An 18,949-nucleotide genomic window follows, 5' to 3' on the forward strand; every position below is an offset into this window, starting at 1 on the left:
AAGCGATAAAGATAGAACACGATGCAATAGCGCTAATAGCGCTCTCCCCGAACGCAGCCTAAAGTGGCCCTAATAAACGCAGCCAATCAGGTGCAAGGTGTAAGTGGTGCACGTCGTGCGAAAAAAAATCCAAAAAGTTGAGTTTTCAATCTCAGTCCTCACTGTCCTCAGATAAACATATAAACAATTTAATTTGATTAAAGCGTATGCGTGTGTGTAAATTTGAATAATGAGATAAACAATTGGATACGTTATGCCGAAAGTAGTGTCGAGGAGCATTATATGCTCCGATACGAAAGATCAGGAAGAATACAGCGAGGAGAAACCATTGCACATTTATTATTGTATATGTGGTCAGATGACACTAATTTTAGGTTAGTATTATATTTGTCAGTTTTTAAAATAAAAAGCCAAATTTAATTTTTGACTATGATCTGATCGACGGCTGTTGAAAATACCTTGCGAAAAGATTATTTTTAGTTGTGCATACAATATTGGTATTTGTAACGCAACAACTCATTAATCTTCAGAAGAGAAGGATGGGGGGGGGGGCAAGAGAGAGAGAGAGAATAATAGAACATTTTAATTTTTGTAAATATTGTGTCTTGCATTTATTTGTAGATTGTGCCATTGAAAAATTACCACTGAGAAAAAGAGATGGAGCAAGGGTAATCGATGGCAGTAAGCATGCTCATAAAATGACATCAGAGCGGGACGAGATTGTATTTCTCAAGCGTCCAGAGGGAATCGAAAAACAATATAGACAAAAGTGTAAAAAGTACGACGTTACTTTTGTTCATACTTGATACTTTTATTCGTGTACCAAAAATGTATTGGTAGCTTTTATTACGTATTTTGATATACATTAATACGTTTGTGATGTCAAAATATTTGAAAAACATCTTGGAAAAAAAAAGAGTGTATTTAATATGTAAATATTAATGTACGTTATCTATTCCACAGATGTGGTTTATTGCTGTATTATAAGCATGATCCAGGAGCAAATGTAGTATTTGTAGTAAAAGATTCGGTAATCAAAAGTTCTGGGGAGGGCCCTATGACAGATATTTATAATCAAGTAGCGATTGAAAAACCTAAGAAAATAATGGTTACCAAGCACACCAAAAATATGGGCAAATTCAGCTCAGTTACAGTATCCACAATTGATGAAGAAGAGGATGAAATTGAAGCTGTACGTCACGCGCGTAGTGTTATACGTAGCGAGCAATTTTTTAATTTATGAGATAAGATATTCAGAAAAGTCTGGGAAAAAAGTGTGGTAGCTGTGGCAAGATACATATTAAAAATTTAATATTAAGATTTCTAGTTTACGCACAGTTACTTTGAATATAGAATATTTATTCATTTACCTAGTATTTTACTTTACGATGCATCTTTTAATTAATCTATATCTTTTGTTTTCCTTTAATAATAAAACGATTTTTATTTAAAAAATACGTGTAATTTCAGAGAGAAGTCGCTGACTCGTACGCGAACAATGCACGTATCATAGAAAAGCAGTTGGAGAGAAAAGGCATGAATAAACGAAAAACTATACCATCCACTGAAACAGAATCGAAACGAGCAAGACCAAGAGGGACATTATTGGACGTTTAATTGATTTTCTATGGAGAACCACGTGTAATTATGTACATTACGTTATTGTCTTACTGTCCAGCTACAATAAATTTATTCGCTTACATATTGTCACGCGTGAACAAAAAGGCTGCAACACTTGAAATAAATTTCAGAAATGCGCAAAAATCTTTATCTTATAAATTTTTGATTCTGGAAAATCGAAAAAAATGTTGCAACCTTTCTAGCTTCGCGTTAAGTACGTTTCATAGAAATAATTTTTTTTTCACAACAACATGATAAACATTTAATCTGATATCGACGTATTTATTAAAACATTAGACAAAAAAGGAAATCTTTAAAATATACAAATGACTAGATACAAATATTGCATAAAAATGTACATTGCAAAATAGATAGAAATTTAACAAATAAATATATCACGTACATACACGATCGATAAAAAATTGCAAGCAAAGAAGGTACACGTTTCTTGCTTGCATTTGAACGTAGTTCATACAATGGCAACCTCACGTAGTAATAATTAAACAGCGTCTAATAAAATCGTTCGGTTACCAAAAAGTACGTCGAACTGATATGGCATATTTACGTGGTAGAATGGAAGAGCTATCTCTAAACATAATTCTGTCGCTGACCACGTTTTTTATCTATGGATTATGAGATGCTGCGTATGCAGCACGACGAGACATTAATGTATACATGTAATCAAGATTTTGTTCATATTTAAGTACAATGCCGTCAATAATCTTTCTATCTGCTGCTGTTGCTGCTAGTGTGTGTGTGTGTGTGTGTGTGTGTGTGGTGTGTGAAATCTTAACTTACTTTAATTGTGCAATACATGGTAATCCAAGAAAAATGCAGCTCAGTTACAAATTTCTGTTTTCGGATAAAGTTTTTCTCGAAAAAATTTTGTAAGACGTATTGTATGTAATATCTTTTCATTTGTGTGGCTATATATATATATATACATATATGTATATGTATATGTGTGTGTGTGTGTGTGTGTGTGTATATATATATATATACAGAAACTTTTTTCGAGGATAATTTGTATATTTGATTTCTCAGACTGAGATTGTACGACCTGCATTACCGTGTTAGAAAAGCAGAAAATATGAGAATGTGTTCACATAAAATATGAAGAACGTTTTTTTAAATAATCGCCTCTAGCGTCATAAGATAATCGTAGCATATTTTCTATTTAATTAATAAATGCAGCTCAAATGTATTTTTTTTAACGATAATTCCAACCTCCCTTAAATTAAAATTACATTTCGCTATCTTACATATAATACGATTCCTCTGTTGGAATTATCACGTTCGCAGTGACTAGCGACAGCCCTCCATTAATCACGATTTATTACGCGCGCTTACCTAATGCATTGTCGACGATTCTTTTTATTAAATATATAGGGCAAATGGAAATATGTATGAAGTACATTAATATATACAACGTGTAAAACATTTATGGTGATATAATCACGAGCGTTAAAGTAACGATAATAATTTTAGATATGCTTCCATAAAAAAAAATCTATATTTATGAAGTTCTCATGTATAAATATATTATGTATGGAGATGATGCGAGATGATTTTAAGGATATCAATATCTTGGAATCTTTACTATTATGATATGATTATAAGCGATCTCACGATGAAAAAATCTTTACTTGCTGATACAAGTGTAGTATCATTAATAGACAGCAACTAATATCATATCGACAATGCATATCCTATCGATATAATTATCCAGCCATTAGTAACATTAAGTATTAATTTGTGATGATTTAATGTCCACTTTCTTAAGTATCGTAGGTTCATCTTTGAGGAACGTGCCAGATCTCGAACCTACCGTGGGTTGCCTTTGCGCCTCCTGCGTATGGCACTTTTTGATCTTGTCGTCAGCTTTATTACCGACAATTTTCTTGCCGGCGATCACTGACTTGCCGCTGCCTCCCATCTTACCGCTAATGTTAGACTTTGGGGAAGATTTCTTGCTAGGGCTATCAGAGCTCTGCGACGTTTGAGTTTCCTTCCTTTCTCTCTTCGCGTTGAGAGGAACGTTTGTCTGCATGACTAGTCGCGTCCTGAAAGGAGCCACTGTATTCACCGGTTTACCGGGGACGTCCGGCGTCCTTGCAGCATCTAATAAGTTTCTGCGTAAACTCGGTGAACCATGATACGTGCTACTGATAGCAGCGGCTCTACTGCGACTGGCGGCGGTAGAACTTTCCACGGATCTCAGAGGCCTCTTAGTGATCGTTAATGGGCTCCTCTGCTGTGTCGGTGGTGAGCTCTTTTTCATCCTAACGTTTACGGCGTAACAAATCTGATTACTAATGTAGGACGAAACAAAATCAAATATACGTCGAAATGAACGCACAGTAGTTGTTAGGATCAATATATTAAATTCCATCTCACCTGTCATAAGTTTGCGTTTTGTTCGCTTTTATTAAAGTAGGCGACAATTTATTGGACACATTAGATTTTGGAGTCGTCGTTACCTCCGTCATAAGACTATCGGTAGACATGGATGTATCCATCTTGTTGACTTTCTTTTTAACGGTGACCGGTTTACTCTTGGTCTCCAAAGAATCGACCGATAAACCTATTTCGGTACTTTTCTGTTTAAAAGAAGGTGACTCGGGTCTCGTAATAGCGCAACTTTTGCTGATCAAATCCTTTTTGTTACCAGTTCGACCCGCGTTCGCCTCCGTTAAGCTGTCTGACGAGAGAGCTTTTACATCTTTCCTAACTGGTAGCTTCATCTTGGACAGTGGTTTTTTATCCGTCGCACGTTTCATCGCCGGGCTCGAAGTACGTGACGAATCAGACGAGGAAATCATAATTTTGCGCCGTTGTTGTACGATTTTGTCGTGATGCATAGGCACGTTTTCCTTTGGAACAGGTTTGTTTCTTGGTTCCAAATATCTTGATTTTACCTACAACGTTATATTAACACCTTAATCATATAATTTTAATGATAACTTGATTACGTTGGATTATTTTGTAGTAAAAATTGAGGCATCGAGAGAGATGGTCTTTTTCGATTTTTATCCGAGTTTTAATTATCAAGTTTTACGTATGTTTTATTTTGATAAATGACGATTCTTCTCGGTACATATATAATTCATTTGTAAAGCTGCGGTAAAAGATTATGGGTTTTAAATATTCTTAAAAGTTTCAAAAGTTACAAACGTACCTCTATCTTATTAGGCCACGATTTTGGTCTAACGGTCTCAGAAGTAATTTGTTTATCTTCCTGCATTTTACGCTCGAGCGGATCTGTTTTTGGCTTACATAAAACTTTCTTGGTTGGTTTGGTGGATGACGGTATCTGCTTTAAAGTTTTGTCGTTGTGCTCCGAAATCGCCATTTTTACACGTTTTAAATCCAAGCTGCGGCTTATCGTCGAACGATTTGGCGGCGCACGAGATTCCTTTAATGATTTTATAGAATGACTTTATTAGAAAAGATAATGTGGATTTTAAAGAAGATAATATACTTGCCTTTAGAAAGTTCGAGTGTCTAGATAGATGTTTCGAGGTCTCGTGAGGCAAGATTACGAGACAAGCTAGCTCCTGTATTCTCCTGCGAAGTTCTAGATCCATTTTCAACCATGCGGTGGTTCTCGCAGCACGTGCGGCATCACGCACCAAGCACTTTTCCACACGGACTTGAAGCTTGTGGAGGAAATCGATAAACAGTGGTCCCCACTTGATTTTACCTTGAAAATCATCCGTCTGCGATGTGACTAGCATTTTATTCAATTTCGAATAACTTTTGCACGCTTGTTCGGGTAGCACGTGTTCGACGGCTGCTAGAAAATGATCTTCCAAACGGCTGATGTTCCACGTTAGCTCGCGGCCAAGCGATTGAAAATTATCGTTTCCCAAGACACTTGCGAAATTTTCCGACAAGAATTTTATCGACGTCTCCAACAGATTCGATACCATTCGAAATACCGGCTCTGCCCATCGTACGTTCGGTAAGGTTGCCAACAGTTTATCGCAATCCATCATAGTTTGTAGCACGTTGTCGGTGGACTGTGTAATTACAGGAAGAAAAAAGATATATACAATCAATAAGACATAACAAAATTTATTTATCTGTGTACCGAAACTTTTATAATTTCAAAATCACAGCGTTGTCACGATCGTAAACATTAACAATTTCTTATCGAACGAAATATTCAACACGGTTCATATACATATCTACGTTATGATTAACACACGATCAACTTCTTTATGTGCGTACCATGTGCACTATGTGCTGATGATAACATTTTTCCGTAAGTTCTCTCGGAAGAGTCGCAAATGTTTTGCATGGCCATATTCGTACGAAGTGCTTCGTAATCCATCTAAGTGATTTTCGATATACCTCATCCAGACCATACGCTGCCGCCAACGGCATACATTCCAACACTCCAACGGCACATATTTGGCAAGGCTGAAAAATAACAACGTTCTGAGAAAATATATCACGTTGAAAAGACATGTAAAAGATTATATATTCAAGATTAAATGGACTAATGATGATTAGATGTGACATAAATTTAGGATTTCTAATCCTGCGATGGAAAAAAAAAAAATTTACATAGTTATTGTACCAACACGTTCACTTCGAATGTTGAGTGGATTAACAAAAGTTATCGGTCACAGTCAACTGCGCATATCTTATATGCGCTACGCACTACTAATATTGTTATTAATTTCTTTGTTAAAAAACTGAGATAGAAATACATTTTTAACCCTTAAATGCCACCCGGGGTCCAGCGGACCCCAGACCCTTTACAATGATATATTTTCAAATGTTCCCCCCAAAAATGGAGCTCATGCTCCCATTGATGATAGTTGAGAGATTGACCTACTCGGTTGTACACTTAGCAGTACTCAGTTTACTTAATTTTTTATACTATGTTGAAATTGAAATTTTAACAATATAAGCATTTTATTCTCTTTAAGCATTTTATTCTCTTTTCTAAGCCTTGAACAACATTGAAAGTAATTTTCATAACTAAATATAAAAAAATCAATGAGTAAGGAGACATTTTTCATGCTGGGGTCTTTTAGACCCCATGTGTCATTTACGAGATTCTTGAGGTGTGGCATTTAAGGGATAAAATTTATATATCTACCTTATGAAACAGGTGGCAATATTTAAGCTTAAGCGTGTATCCTATAACTTCTTTAAGACCTTCCAAACACAACATATCTGCTAACGTCGCTAATTCAACGATACTTATAGAATCTGGTATATTACTTTCTCCACTGTAGATATGACATAATGCAAAATGAACTGCATTATAAGAATACCTAAAACAGAAATATTAACAAATTCGTGATGTTAAAAGTATTCATAAAAAGTATATAAATATATATTCGTGTAAATATACTCAATAATAACTATGTAAAATGGCATATAAAATAGCATATATTTTAAGTATCAAATATGTCGACTATCAAGTATATAGAGATAACAAATCTCTCTCTCTCTCTCTCTCTCTCTCTCTCTCCCTCTCTCTCATCGCAAATTATACAACTCTTTCCAAGACATGCTATATATTTATGTTTTATGCATACCCTTGTAGAGAAATAACATTGCCTGCACTTTCAATCCATCCGCCGCTCAAAATTGCGGCAAAATATTGGCAACGAGAACTTAATATGCATTTATGTGCTCTTATATGCCGGCCAGCTACATCTATTGTAATGTCAGGATTGATTTCTTCCAAGAACATCCTTAATAAATCCTCACCCAGTCTATTGTATGGCTTTGCCCCAGCTATGCTTGACGTTTCAGTTTCTTCTGTGCTGCCTTCTGTAATTAACAATTTTTTTTCACGAAAACGTTATTTTATCGATTTTATATCGATATAGTCGAAGCCTATCCAATGTTGTACGATTTTGTCATAGTTTTATCGTACGAACATAAAGATGAAAATAATATGCGTATGAAAGTATATAATACGTGTTACTATACTATTGTTTACATCGATTTAAGTTAACAAATTCCAAACGGTACATACCCGCTCCGGAACGTCCCATACTACTTTGCATGCTGCTGAGATCAGATTCGGAGATAATCCCTTCCGCTTCGCAATCACCGGTCAAATCCTCCAACGGAGACTTCTGTTTGGATGGAAGCGACGTGCTCATAACAGAAGCGAGTTTCCTAGAGACCGGTTTAACTGCAGGGCCGTTATTCCTCGTCACTGCCAGCTTGCTCTCTATCCACGATGTTTCCGGGATACTACTGCTCATCCGATACGTGCTTCTGTCATCCTTCTGCACTGTCAACACGTCCGACGCGTGATTAGCCGTTGGCGTTTTATCCAAATCCGACAGACGTACAAAACTGCAAGTACTTGTCTTATGAAAATCTGAATGCAAATTCTTTAACGTACGACCGAGCACTTTTCCAGTTTTCTTCGAAAAACGACAATCGTACGTTTGATCCGCGCCATTATATTCCGGCTCCTTCAATTCGCACTCGATTTTCTTTATAGTTTCACTCAACGACTTGCGAGTTTCCGATATCTTACTACTGTTTCCCGCAGCACGTAGTTGTGATCTATCGTTAACACTCGAATTCAACACATCAGTCACGTCGTAATAGTGGTTGTCGCTATCCGATGGGGAAGGTTCGCTGCCACTACTGATATCAAACGTTTCACTTTTGCGAGTGTGACCTTCCGTGCTCTCCGTACATGTCTTTTCCCAAGCGGAAGTCTCCGAGAACTCATCCTCGTACGCTTTCGTCTCGTTAGTTTCCAAATTCTCCACGTGATCGTCAACTATTTCTTTGTATTCGCAGTGATTCACGCTGACGACGCGCAGTTGTTCATTTTCGATCTCCACGTGAGAATTTGGTGGAGTGTCCTTTACGTCAAACTCGAATACATCCTCGGACGATGTGTCCATATTGTTGGAGTTGATCTCACGCTCTTGTAGTGTCTTGAAATTTTTATGATTGTAAGAATCCGCCTTGGCCGCGTCGCTCAACGAGTGACTGGACGAGCTCGTCTTCGCTTGGAATTGTTTAGTAATGCCGCGACTGTCCATCGACACGCTGTGCGCACGTTTGTGTTCTCTTCTAAACATAAGCTCTTTTGCGACGCAGCCGTTACTGGCGTTACCGCTACTTGTCGCGTGTGTCTTGTCTACGTTCCACGAGTGCCGCTTGAACGTTGGTCGTGAAGTAGATAGCGTCCGTCTCCGCACCACAGGAGAATCGGATTCTATAAACATAAAGACGCTAGGTTTTGTTTTTTCCTTCTTTTGTTCTTGCGGTAACTGATTATCTCCCGTGGCGCTACTGTTATCTCTGGAGCTACTATCATCCGTCTTAATATCTGTTAATTTATTAGGTATAATCGTCGAGAAGCTTCGCCTATGCGTCGGAGCCACAACCACCGCCGCCGCGTCTCCACCGGTCTCACGCGTATCATTTAGATCGATAAACATTGAGAAGATGTTCTTCTTCTCCTCACCTTTGTTAGAAATATCGTTTATCGTGCCTGTATCTTGCCTCTCGGCAGACTTGACTTTAACACTATTATTCTTGTCAGAGATATCTACGTAAAATTCACAATAAGGCTTACCGTTGCCGTCGCGTTCCTGCTTCCTCTCGAGTGAACGATCACGTTTAACATCATCGTTCACATCCTTCAGATTGACAAAGAAGCCTAAACTACCGTGTTTTTCATGCGTGCCCGACTTTTGCGTGGATTTTCTGATGCTTTCGGAAGTGGAAAAGCTTTGCGACATGCTCCGCGACGTGTTTCGAGATTTCGGCTCCTCCTTATTACAGTCACTCATGTCGACCACCCAGGCAGTCATGGAGGAAGACATTCTGGAGGACTTGACTTTGACTTCAGGCTTGTTCATAATCACCGAGCCACCCGATACGATCGGTGTGGATTCCGTTTTGCGTCGCACTGTGGGACTGTCCGAAGGTTTTGAGTAATCCGAGGTGCTAACACCACCAGAAATAATCGGAGTGGCTTCATCTCGTTTACTTCTCTTTACAGGCTCCGTTCGGTTACCTTTCTCCAAAATAGAGTCTAAGGTAACCGGCAAGCTACTACAGCACGGATTCGACGCATCGTCCGAGTCCATGCCACGATCCATGATAGATTTGTCGCTGGCACTTTTGACAACCGGATAAACCGCGCAAGACTCGCTGAGACCGGACTGTAAGTACGTTGTTTGCGTTTGCGTTTGATTAATCTCGTATTGTTGTCCACGTTGACCGTCCAATAAATACGACATTGAATGCTGAGTATTAACGGCGACCCGCATATCGGGGGTGAACGTGATCGACGACGGTTCGGTACGCGGAGGACGCGGAACTACAGAATCGGGAGGTACGTGGTGACAAATGGAATCTCCATCCACACGATGTCCGGAATATTGTGGAATGGCGCTTTGAAAAATGAGGCTACCTTGCCTGCGCTCGTACTCTTGTCTCAAAACGGATAATTTCTCGTCGTTAGAGTCAAGCTCGAACGTGTTTCCTCTGATGAGCGATGGTCGTCTGTTCTCAGTTGCATTCGCGTCTTTCTCGTTTTTGCTCCTCGTTGCCTCGATCATGCTCGACGTTTCCGCTTTCTCATCTCGGTTATTTAACTTGGTGTTGTTGTCAGGACACGGGGAAGGATGCGCGCTCTCCCCACTGTCCGCCTCTTTGATTTCTACGGCCAACGACTCCTTCTCCGTCGGCTTACTCGCCTCTATCTTTTCCTCCACGGCAGAATCTACTCGTTTTATTTTACGCGATTCTGAAAGTGGCTGCAAATATTCGGTGAGTTTCAGTTCTCGTTGAAATTCTGCCACTCGCTCATGGCCCGTTTGCAAAGGCAACGTTTTAAGTGGCGTATACTTGTACGATTGTTCATCCACGGCATTATTCGATTTGTTCGCATCCGTGCAATCTGTATCCGAGTACGTTGAGGAAAACGTTAGACACGACGGCGATGTACTATCATTGCCGTACTGATTCCTCGTTACATTCGTAGACACAATGTCCACCTCGTCATTCAAGGTAGACGCATCGATGAAGTAATAACCGCTCGTGGAGGACGTGTTACGACCAGTCGCGTTAGTAAAACGAGAATGATCGTATTCTCGGCTCGTTTCAGCTGTTCTGCTTTCCGATTCTTCGGTATCGGACTGTGCTTTCCACTCCACGTTACAGTTTGCGGAAGTATCTTCGCGATGGTCATCACTCGCCGAAGGGATGGGCTCGATAAATTCGAAAGATTCGTTTTCATCGCTGCCGCAATCCGATTCGTAGAATGGCTCATTCAACATCCGACTCTCGTACTGGAAGATCTCTTCGGCATTCAGTTTCGCCTCCTGGACGTTGTTCGACGTATCCGCGAGCTGACGTTCCGCTTCCATTAGGGACGAGGGGTGCGTTACGCTACGATCATTCGATACAGCGTGGATCGCGCTCTTTTCACGATACGCGCCATCGTTGAGTGACTCGCAGGGTTCATCGTACAACAAAAATGTCTCGCGATCGCACTTGTCGTCGCGACGTCGCTCGGCACGTATCCGATCCGATGCATCGTCCGTAGCGGAAATGTACTCTGCCGCTCGCACCTCCAAGTCCGTGCTCGACGTCTCCGATGTCGTCGTATCGTGTGGACTTATCGAACCTGTCTCCAAACCAGAATCAGCCATTTCTGATGCAGCAGGGCTCGCATTCGCTATAACATAATCCTTTACGTCCTGCAGATGCGCGTCATGGTTCAACGCTAGACATTTCTCGTATATCCTGCGAAGAGATTCTACGTAGTTGAAAACTATATTATTATCAACCTCTAAAATCAAGAATCTAGGCTAAAACGTATTGTAAATCAGTTATTTATTAACAAATCTAACCTGTTGTCAACACGAGATATATCGGTATCGACGTCATTTAAAGACTGACACTTGTACGTTGTATTCAAAATGATTTTCACCAACAACTGCTCTTCTCGAGTAAAGTCCAGATTACCGTAGAGAAGCCTGTACGTCATAAACAAATATGTAATATTAATAGCGGACAACACGAGCTAAACAAATATATAATAATGTGCGTACTTGAATAACGTACAAAAAGAAAATCGATTGATATAGATATTGAACTCTGATTAATGCCACAGAGATAGTTTAGCATGCTTAGAGAGGGCCGGTTGTTCCAATTTATTGATAAACTAACTAATAATTAAATCATATTGTATGTCTATCCTTGTTTTATTTTAAGGAAAAACACATGTATGAACCAACTATTGGTTAGTTTACCACGAGGTTGAAACAACCGGCCCTTAATGAGTTGAGAGGTATAGGTATAGCAGGTTACATGCGTGACAAATATACATCCGATATTTACACGTAAATTATAACCACATGCATAAAATCTTCCAAGACACAAGACTCGTCGCAAATAAACATGACCTTTTTTTCTAAATAGGAAATATGACGATAATGTGTTACACTTGGTCTTGTTCTACTCGAAATAAATAGCCATATATCTGGCAAATCTCATTAAATGCTAATGAAAATACTGAGAAAAAATAATTTTATTTTTGTCTTTGCAAATGGAAAACAACCAAAAATTTTGGCGTCTAAATTCTCCTACATAAAAATGTACACATTTGTGTAAAAAAATAAAAAATAAATAAATGAGAATATAATTTATCTAAAAGAAAAAAGCATACAAGGACGTGTATTTGAATCGTATCACTTGTAACAAATGCAAAGCTGTTGGCAAAAACACATGCAAACAAATGGTGCGTAGTGGAGTTATTTTTTCTAAAAAAAATTTTACTCTTTCTATATACTTGAAATAATACAGTATTGAATTAATACAGTATAGTAATACCTTACAAAACCTTCAATCTGATGGAAAAGTCCGGTTTTATCAAGAATGCATTGGATCGTTTTGTTAGTGTAAACGAAATAAGGTTTGAGAACTTGGTACAAGCGTGGCGATCTTGCTCTAACAATACACTCGTTTATACGTATTATTTTGTAACCATGTATTATATTAAGATCACAATGCAAGGAATCCGTAAATATTCTACAATAAAAGATGTTACTTGAGGCTTCTGTCCTTGGAAATTGTAATGTATTCGTTTCTCTTTAGATATATTACGTGGATATTTTTATCTGGCGTATATAAAATAGCTAAAGAGATTACACGAAGACATAAAAAATATTAAGGATAAACGTGTGCAAAGAGGATCAACTCAAAAAGTGGCATATACATATATATTATATATATATTAAAAAATTATTCGATATACATCTATATTATATATATAGAGAATTTGTAAACATGTCACTAATGTATATCAGGTGATCTAATGTTCTACATTTACATGACGTTTTAAAAATTTTAAATACATGATGTTTTGCATTATGACACGCCTTATGACACAATCAATGTGTTTTAATTTGTTAAAATAGGAAATATAACATTGTTTTTTACCTCAGAATACCGTCTTGCAATAGGCTAATATTTTTGACAATAGTGCGACGTTGTTCCGCACTCTTTCGTCTCTTGAATTCATTACTCAAAGAAGGTTTAAACGTTCTAGAGGAGTTGAGACTATCGTGGCCGTGCCACTGGTGCGTTTTGTCTAAATTTCCATTTTGCTCGCTGTTGTTCCTGCCTCCAGCCATGAGGCACATTTACCGTTTCATACTTGTCTACCTATAAAACGTGCACAGGATTAAATTTTATATTTGTTTTTCCGTGTATACGTACCTATGCATATATATATGTGTGTGTATGTGTGCAACGTACTATAAAAAGAAATATCAAATTTTTTACTTGAATATTTTGTACTCGTAGCATTTATTTTACAAGACGTGCAAGAAATTTATATGTATAATCTAATATGTTAAAAGAAAAGCATTGAAACACCTTAAGATATGAAAAAATACAGAAATTTAAATAAAAGATATGAGATTCAAGTTGAAATAATACCTCTTTGTGTCTATAAGACATCTAACTCTAATGATTATAATTAAACGCCCTATATATGTATAGAAAGAATAACAGAAATTAAGGTGTATAAAATCGAGAAAAGAAAAGAGAGAGAGAGAGAGAGAAAGAAAGAAACAGAAAGGGAGGATGAGGGGGTCGAGGGAAAAGGTGAAAGGATCGGTTCCAGCTCTTAAAATGATTTTCTCCATCATTTTGTTGCTCGCGAGTTGTAGAAAACCGAATTGTACAGTTCCAACCTTCCGCTGTAAAAAAATAATAAATTTCAATAAATGTCTAATAACGGAATAACGCGCGACCCTCGCCAAGTTTCTTACGATACCTACGTTTACGCGAGCGTTACTTCTGTAGTAACTTACGATATATCACTCGTTTACGCGTAGTAAATTATCATAAGTTACTACAAAATCCCGTTTACGCGAAGGAATTATCGTAAGTTACTACAGAAGTAACGCTCGCGTAATAGTGTTTAGCTTCGAAATAAATGGGATATTTTCCCCGCGTGAATAATTTATTGATCGCCCATACACGTTACGTACCTCGCATATTTCGATCCACCGGCACGTCGATTGGCATCGTTTGTCATCATTGCGCTCGATTGTCCGTTTTAATCGGTTCGCGCGCGCATTATTACGGCGAGCTGTCAGGAAGCCTCCACATTTATGTCACCTTGTCACTGCTTGTCACCGCGGCGAGACGAATTGATTCGTAAATTTGTTATCGTCCCGAAAACGCGAGTTGTGCGAGTTCTCGCAAACGCGATTGCGCGACTACAGCGCGACGCGCGACTATGCACGAAATAGCGAACTAAGAACCTTAAAGGCCTTCGCACATAAAATGCCGTAAGGGCGTAAAACGTAAGCGTAAGAAAATTGATCAATCCCAAACAAGTATTTTCCCCTACTGAAGTTACGGACAGCGCAATACTTGATTGGGATTGGTCAATTTTCTTACGCTTACGTTTTACGTTCTTACGCGATTTTATGTGTGAAGGCCTTAAAGCGGGGAGCACACAATTCTGCATCGCATAATGCGTAAGCATAAGAAAATTGATTGGTCCATACACATGTGCATAAGAAAATAGACCAATAATCAAATTTCTTATGCTTATGCGTTGTGCAGAAGTGTGTGCGCCCCGCTTAAGTCCTAGAGCATGCGCATGTGACCCCAGAGCCTAGTGCCGCTATAGTGCGTGTACATACGTATGCGCTCCTGAATGCCCACAATGTATGCAGTCGTCACTATATACATAACTGGAATGTTAAAATAAAATTTTCAATAACTTACAGCTCTTAACATTACCAATCAACCACTAAACGATTGGTAAAAAAAGAATTTAAAATTCCCAACAGTCAAAGTGTAGGCGCTAAAGAAGGTTAAAAATTTGTTGACAATTAATTCTTAATTTCTTTTTAAAACGCGAAACTACCAAAAGGTTTCAATGCGGTACCAAACATTGCCAATAAATCGCCAATCAATTAAAAAAAAAAAAATTACCACAGTCAAAGTGGGGGGGCTAAGAGAAGATCAAAAATTTGTTTTTTCGATTTTCTAAAGAAACGCGCAACCACCAAAAGTTTTTAATGCGGTACCAAACATTGCCAATCAATCGCCAATCGATTAAAAAAAAAAAAACTACCACAGTCAAAGTGGGGGGGCTAAAAGAAAAAATTTGTTTTTGATTTCCTAGAAAAACGAGAAACTACCGAACGTTTTGAATACGGTACCAAATACTACCAATCAACCACCAAACGATTGGTAAAAAAAAATATATCAATAATCCACTTGGGGGGGCTAACTTTGTTGAGGTCCTTTTTCGTGGGAACGCATTTTCCGACGCGCCGCCTGAGAAAGTGCAACTCAACTACGTCGTTTCGCTCGGTAACTGCACATGGTTTGCGTCCGTACTCCGTGCTAATGGTTCGTGTCCGAACTAGTCAGCTGGAGGGGATATGCTGGCCGTGGCGGCCGCGCTCGGCCGGCCCGGCGATCGGCAAGCTTCGAGCGAGGAGAGAAGGACAGACATTACGATCCGCTGTCTCGGCTGACACTCCTTCTCTCTTGAGCTATGACGCGTAGCTGCTTTGGCACGCGCGTCGCGCCGGCCAATTATGCGACGTTGTCAGTTGCCACGATGCCGTCTCCTCTCTTGAGCTATGACGTGTAATCCCCCTCTCCACCCACCCCCTTCGATAGGGTAAATTCGGTATCTCGGAAACGAGACGAGATACGGGGTAAGACGAGTACGATTTCCGAAGCGCCCAGATTTGACTGTGGTTTCCGGTAGTATTTTTTACGCCGAAGAAAAACGTATATAGGTCTTATAGGGCTAACCGCTCTAGTTTTCGAGATATGCAATATTAAAAAAAAAAAAAAAAAAAAAAAAAACGGTCAACACCCCTATAATGTATCTATGTCGTAAATCTTGGCCTTACTAAACAGATGAGTCTACGATATACTAAAAATATTACGACTGAAAAGCGTAGCGAGGCCCCGTACGCAAGGTAGGACGTTCCATTCACTTGACGTATAGGATTTATATAGGGTGCATTCAGGGAGACGCTATTAAGGGGATGCTGGAGTCGCGGGCGAACTCGATCAGCGTCGATAAAGAAGTGCTCACCGATTCTTACATATACGTATGTACCAGAGAGAAACCTGAGAGGCCATCCCGGCGTTTTCCGTCAATTTTTGTGACCGGAAATAAGTTGGCGCTGCAAGTTCATATTTTTTAATTTATTATAGCTCAAACGATTGCTCCCTAATTGCTCCCTCAGAATCGACGATTGCTCCCCTTTTAAGATTATTATTTTTTGAGATATTTAATAAAAACAAAAAATTTCTAATTTTTATTGAAAAACATATTTATAATAACTCTATGCAACTTTATAGGGCATAGAATGATTGCTCTTTCATTGCTCCTTATTGTTCCATCATAATTTTAATGATTTATTGCATTTTTATTGAAAAAATAACAAATTAATCATTTCACTATCGGCCGCCTATTGTAACTATGGCTCGGCAGCGCATGCGCATGCTACCATAACTATGCGCATGCGCGATGGTATTTGTTAGAGCTTTTAGGGTGCGTTCAGAAAGTCACCCAATAACTTACCAAACTCATCAAAACCCCCGTTCAGAAAGTCTTGGACAAACCTCGGGTGACTTAGCGGAAGCCTTGCGATTGGACAGTCGAACGAAGGTGGGGAAATGTAGGCGGGCGACAAATTGACGAAAGAGCCCGACATTACACGGAAAGTGACGAAACTCTTAAAATGCTTCAATTTTGTCGGTAGTGGGGGTCACCCAGCTCCTCGATGATTTTCGATGGATGAGCTGGGTGACCCCCACTCTTCCATCAAACTAAAACCCGCGGATTTTAAATTGAAAAGACATACAATGGCCATTAGAAGAACTTCCATTAAATAATTAAATAATCGAAAAAGTAGGGTAGTTAATAATATAGAATTTTTTAACATATCTGCAGAGTCAGAATTATCTCCCTGTAATACTTGAATGAGAAGGACAATGAAATTAAACATTGTCTTGAAATAAATTGAAACGTAAACTTCTAGTATAGAAATTCCATGATTAATGCAGACATAAAAAATTGTGTGTAAAAAAGTAACAAAAATAAATTTTGTTTCCTAAAAGTTATATGTTGAATAAATAATAAAAAAGTGTAATTAATAGAAAAAATAAACTATAAATTAAATTAAATTAATTGTCGATAATTCTATAAAATGTTAAAATTGTATATCATATGACGGTAAGAATCCTGAGAAGAGCGATCAAGTCGCTAGTTTAGGTAATAATCACCCGAGGGACCACCGGAAATAAGTTGGCGCTGCAAGTTCATATTTTTTAGAGACCCTAAAAGAGAGACCCGACTTCTTGGGAGTCCGCGTGATTGGTGCACGTAACTTGTGTCCACAAAATGGCGCCGCCCAATAGGAACCCTTGCTGATCCAGCGCGAAGAAGCAGACAATTTGGATTGAATTACACTCACTCTCCGAATTTATTTAAATATAGTAATGAATAATACGTTTTTTGAAACATGCATATATCATATAGGTGAAATAATAATAAATTAAGTGAAAAAGGTATGATAATATGTATTTAATATTATATATATATATACATACATATACATAATGATATAACTATATTATATTTATTGTAAATTATCGTATTGTCGCATGCATCGCCATAGTTTTACTATTATATATTTTTTTCGGTAAACGGCCCCCAGAATTCCCTATTCGAAGTCGAAATCGAATAAAACGCATCATTATCTTATTCTTTATGTTGTGACAGTTTCTCAACGTTTCGCATGCAATGGCCTGCATTTTTTCATGAAAAAAATGAACTAAATCAAATTTAGTCGTTTCAAAATTTGTTTTTAGATATGGTAAGTACTGCCAGTAGGGAGTATAAGCCGATTCCACCCCGGGGGCAACGAGGGGGGGTGAGGGGGGGGGTAATGAATTTTCGCGGGGAAGTGAGGGGGAGGGGAAAATCAGCTTTTCAAGAATATCTGATTTTGTGGGGGGAGGGGGGTAAGGGGGGGGAGTATATGATATTTAAAAATATTGGATTTCGCGGGGGGGGGGGAGGGGGGGGATGAATCACCGGGAATGACTCACCCGCGCCGCGGATCCGCGGGAAGGGAAGTCCGCGTTCGCGCTCGCGGTCGCGCCGCGGTCGCGCCGCGGGGGCCGCGGGAGCCGCGTGGGGGGTCCGCGGGGGGCCGCGGTCGCGCCGCGGGTGCCGCGCGAGGGTCCGCGGGGGCCGCGGGAGCCGCGTGGGGGTCCGCGGGGGGAATATTCTCTCACACAGCATTGACATTATCTCTATTAGTACCTGACAGTCGGAAATCCTCAAAGTCTTGCTACATCCTTCGAAATAACTTTCGGGAATCACGGCCATGAAATAACGCCCACGTTTTCTTGACTGTCCACTGCCCGAAGAAATCGATCTATACGGGTCGGGTTTACCCACCCCTCCACGTTCTCAAATAGTTTTAGTTGGAAAAAGATTCCTGACATCATTCGGTTTCCTCTTCTGTTTAACACTCCTATCTCCCTGACAGTGAGATACGTTACGACGTTTATACTTATATGGCTTTGACGTAGCGGTATTCTCTGTTGCTTAGGAAAGGGGTACGGGTGATCCGCCATCCGCAATATCAAAAATCTCCTCATCGATATATAATAGTCTTGTTCCATTGCTACTTCACGTGTGTGGAGTACTACGTTTAGTAAGCGTCTCACCAGAAACTTATACCCCTTAGTAGTAGACGTGTTTTTTAATCTCTCTACAAACTCGCTACGCGGTTCGCGTAAGCAATCA

The 18,949-nt window shown here is 39.2% G+C and overlaps 2 protein-coding genes across 9 annotated transcripts; one reads left to right on the forward strand and one right to left on the reverse strand.

The window, feature by feature from the left end:
• Window positions 1–143: 143 nt before the first annotated feature.
• Window positions 144–2,824, forward strand: LOC139817204 (STING ER exit protein). Its single transcript, XM_071785102.1, has 4 exons — window positions 144–374; window positions 622–778; window positions 964–1,192; window positions 1,471–2,824. Exons 1-4 carry the CDS (start codon window positions 254–256, stop codon window positions 1,615–1,617), a joined length of 654 nt encoding a protein of 217 aa, XP_071641203.1. The 5' UTR covers window positions 144–253; the 3' UTR covers window positions 1,618–2,824.
• On the reverse strand, window positions 1,882–14,351 carry LOC139817202 (uncharacterized). Of its 8 annotated transcripts, XM_071785093.1 has the most exons (13): window positions 14,136–14,351; window positions 13,579–13,841; window positions 13,078–13,302; window positions 12,469–12,666; window positions 11,487–11,612; window positions 7,625–11,379; window positions 7,179–7,416; window positions 6,734–6,911; window positions 5,854–6,045; window positions 5,106–5,642; window positions 4,799–5,035; window positions 4,018–4,538; window positions 1,882–3,932 (listed from the first exon to the last, which is right to left on the reverse strand). In XM_071785093.1, exons 3-13 carry the CDS (start codon window positions 13,278–13,280, stop codon window positions 3,362–3,364), a joined length of 6,756 nt encoding a protein of 2,251 aa, XP_071641194.1. In that variant the 5' UTR covers window positions 13,281–13,302; window positions 13,579–13,841; window positions 14,136–14,351; the 3' UTR covers window positions 1,882–3,361. The 8 variants fall into 8 exon arrangements, with proteins under 8 accessions (XP_071641194.1, XP_071641196.1, XP_071641195.1 ...); XM_071785095.1 differs by lacking the exon at window positions 13,579–13,841; XM_071785094.1 differs by lacking the exons at window positions 13,579–13,841; window positions 14,136–14,351 and adding an exon at window positions 13,357–13,553.
• Between the last annotated feature and the right edge of the window lie 4,598 nt (window positions 14,352–18,949).

Source organism: Temnothorax longispinosus, chromosome 8 (assembly GCF_030848805.1).
Source record: "Temnothorax longispinosus isolate EJ_2023e chromosome 8, Tlon_JGU_v1, whole genome shotgun sequence".
Classification (NCBI taxonomy): Eukaryota; Metazoa; Arthropoda; class Insecta; order Hymenoptera; family Formicidae; genus Temnothorax; species Temnothorax longispinosus.

Coding starts and splice junctions, on each gene's coding strand:
- LOC139817202 (XM_071785095.1), bottom strand. CDS start 13,280: ATGTGCCTCATGGCTGGAGGCAGGAACAACAGCGAGCAAAATGGAAAT. Junction 6,912..7,178: donor AATGTTATTTCTCTACAAGG/GTATGCATAAAA, acceptor TTTCTGTTTTAG/GTATTCTTATAATGCAGTTC. Junction 5,036..5,105: donor GACACTCGAACTTTCTAAAG/GCAAGTATATTA, acceptor AAATCATTAAAG/GAATCTCGTGCGCCGCCAAA.
- LOC139817204 (XM_071785102.1), top strand. CDS start 254: ATGCCGAAAGTAGTGTCGAGGAGCATTATATGCTCCGATACGAAAGAT. Junction 375..621: donor TCAGATGACACTAATTTTAG/GTTAGTATTATA, acceptor ATTTATTTGTAG/ATTGTGCCATTGAAAAATTA. Junction 1,193..1,470: donor AAGAGGATGAAATTGAAGCT/GTACGTCACGCG, acceptor GTGTAATTTCAG/AGAGAAGTCGCTGACTCGTA.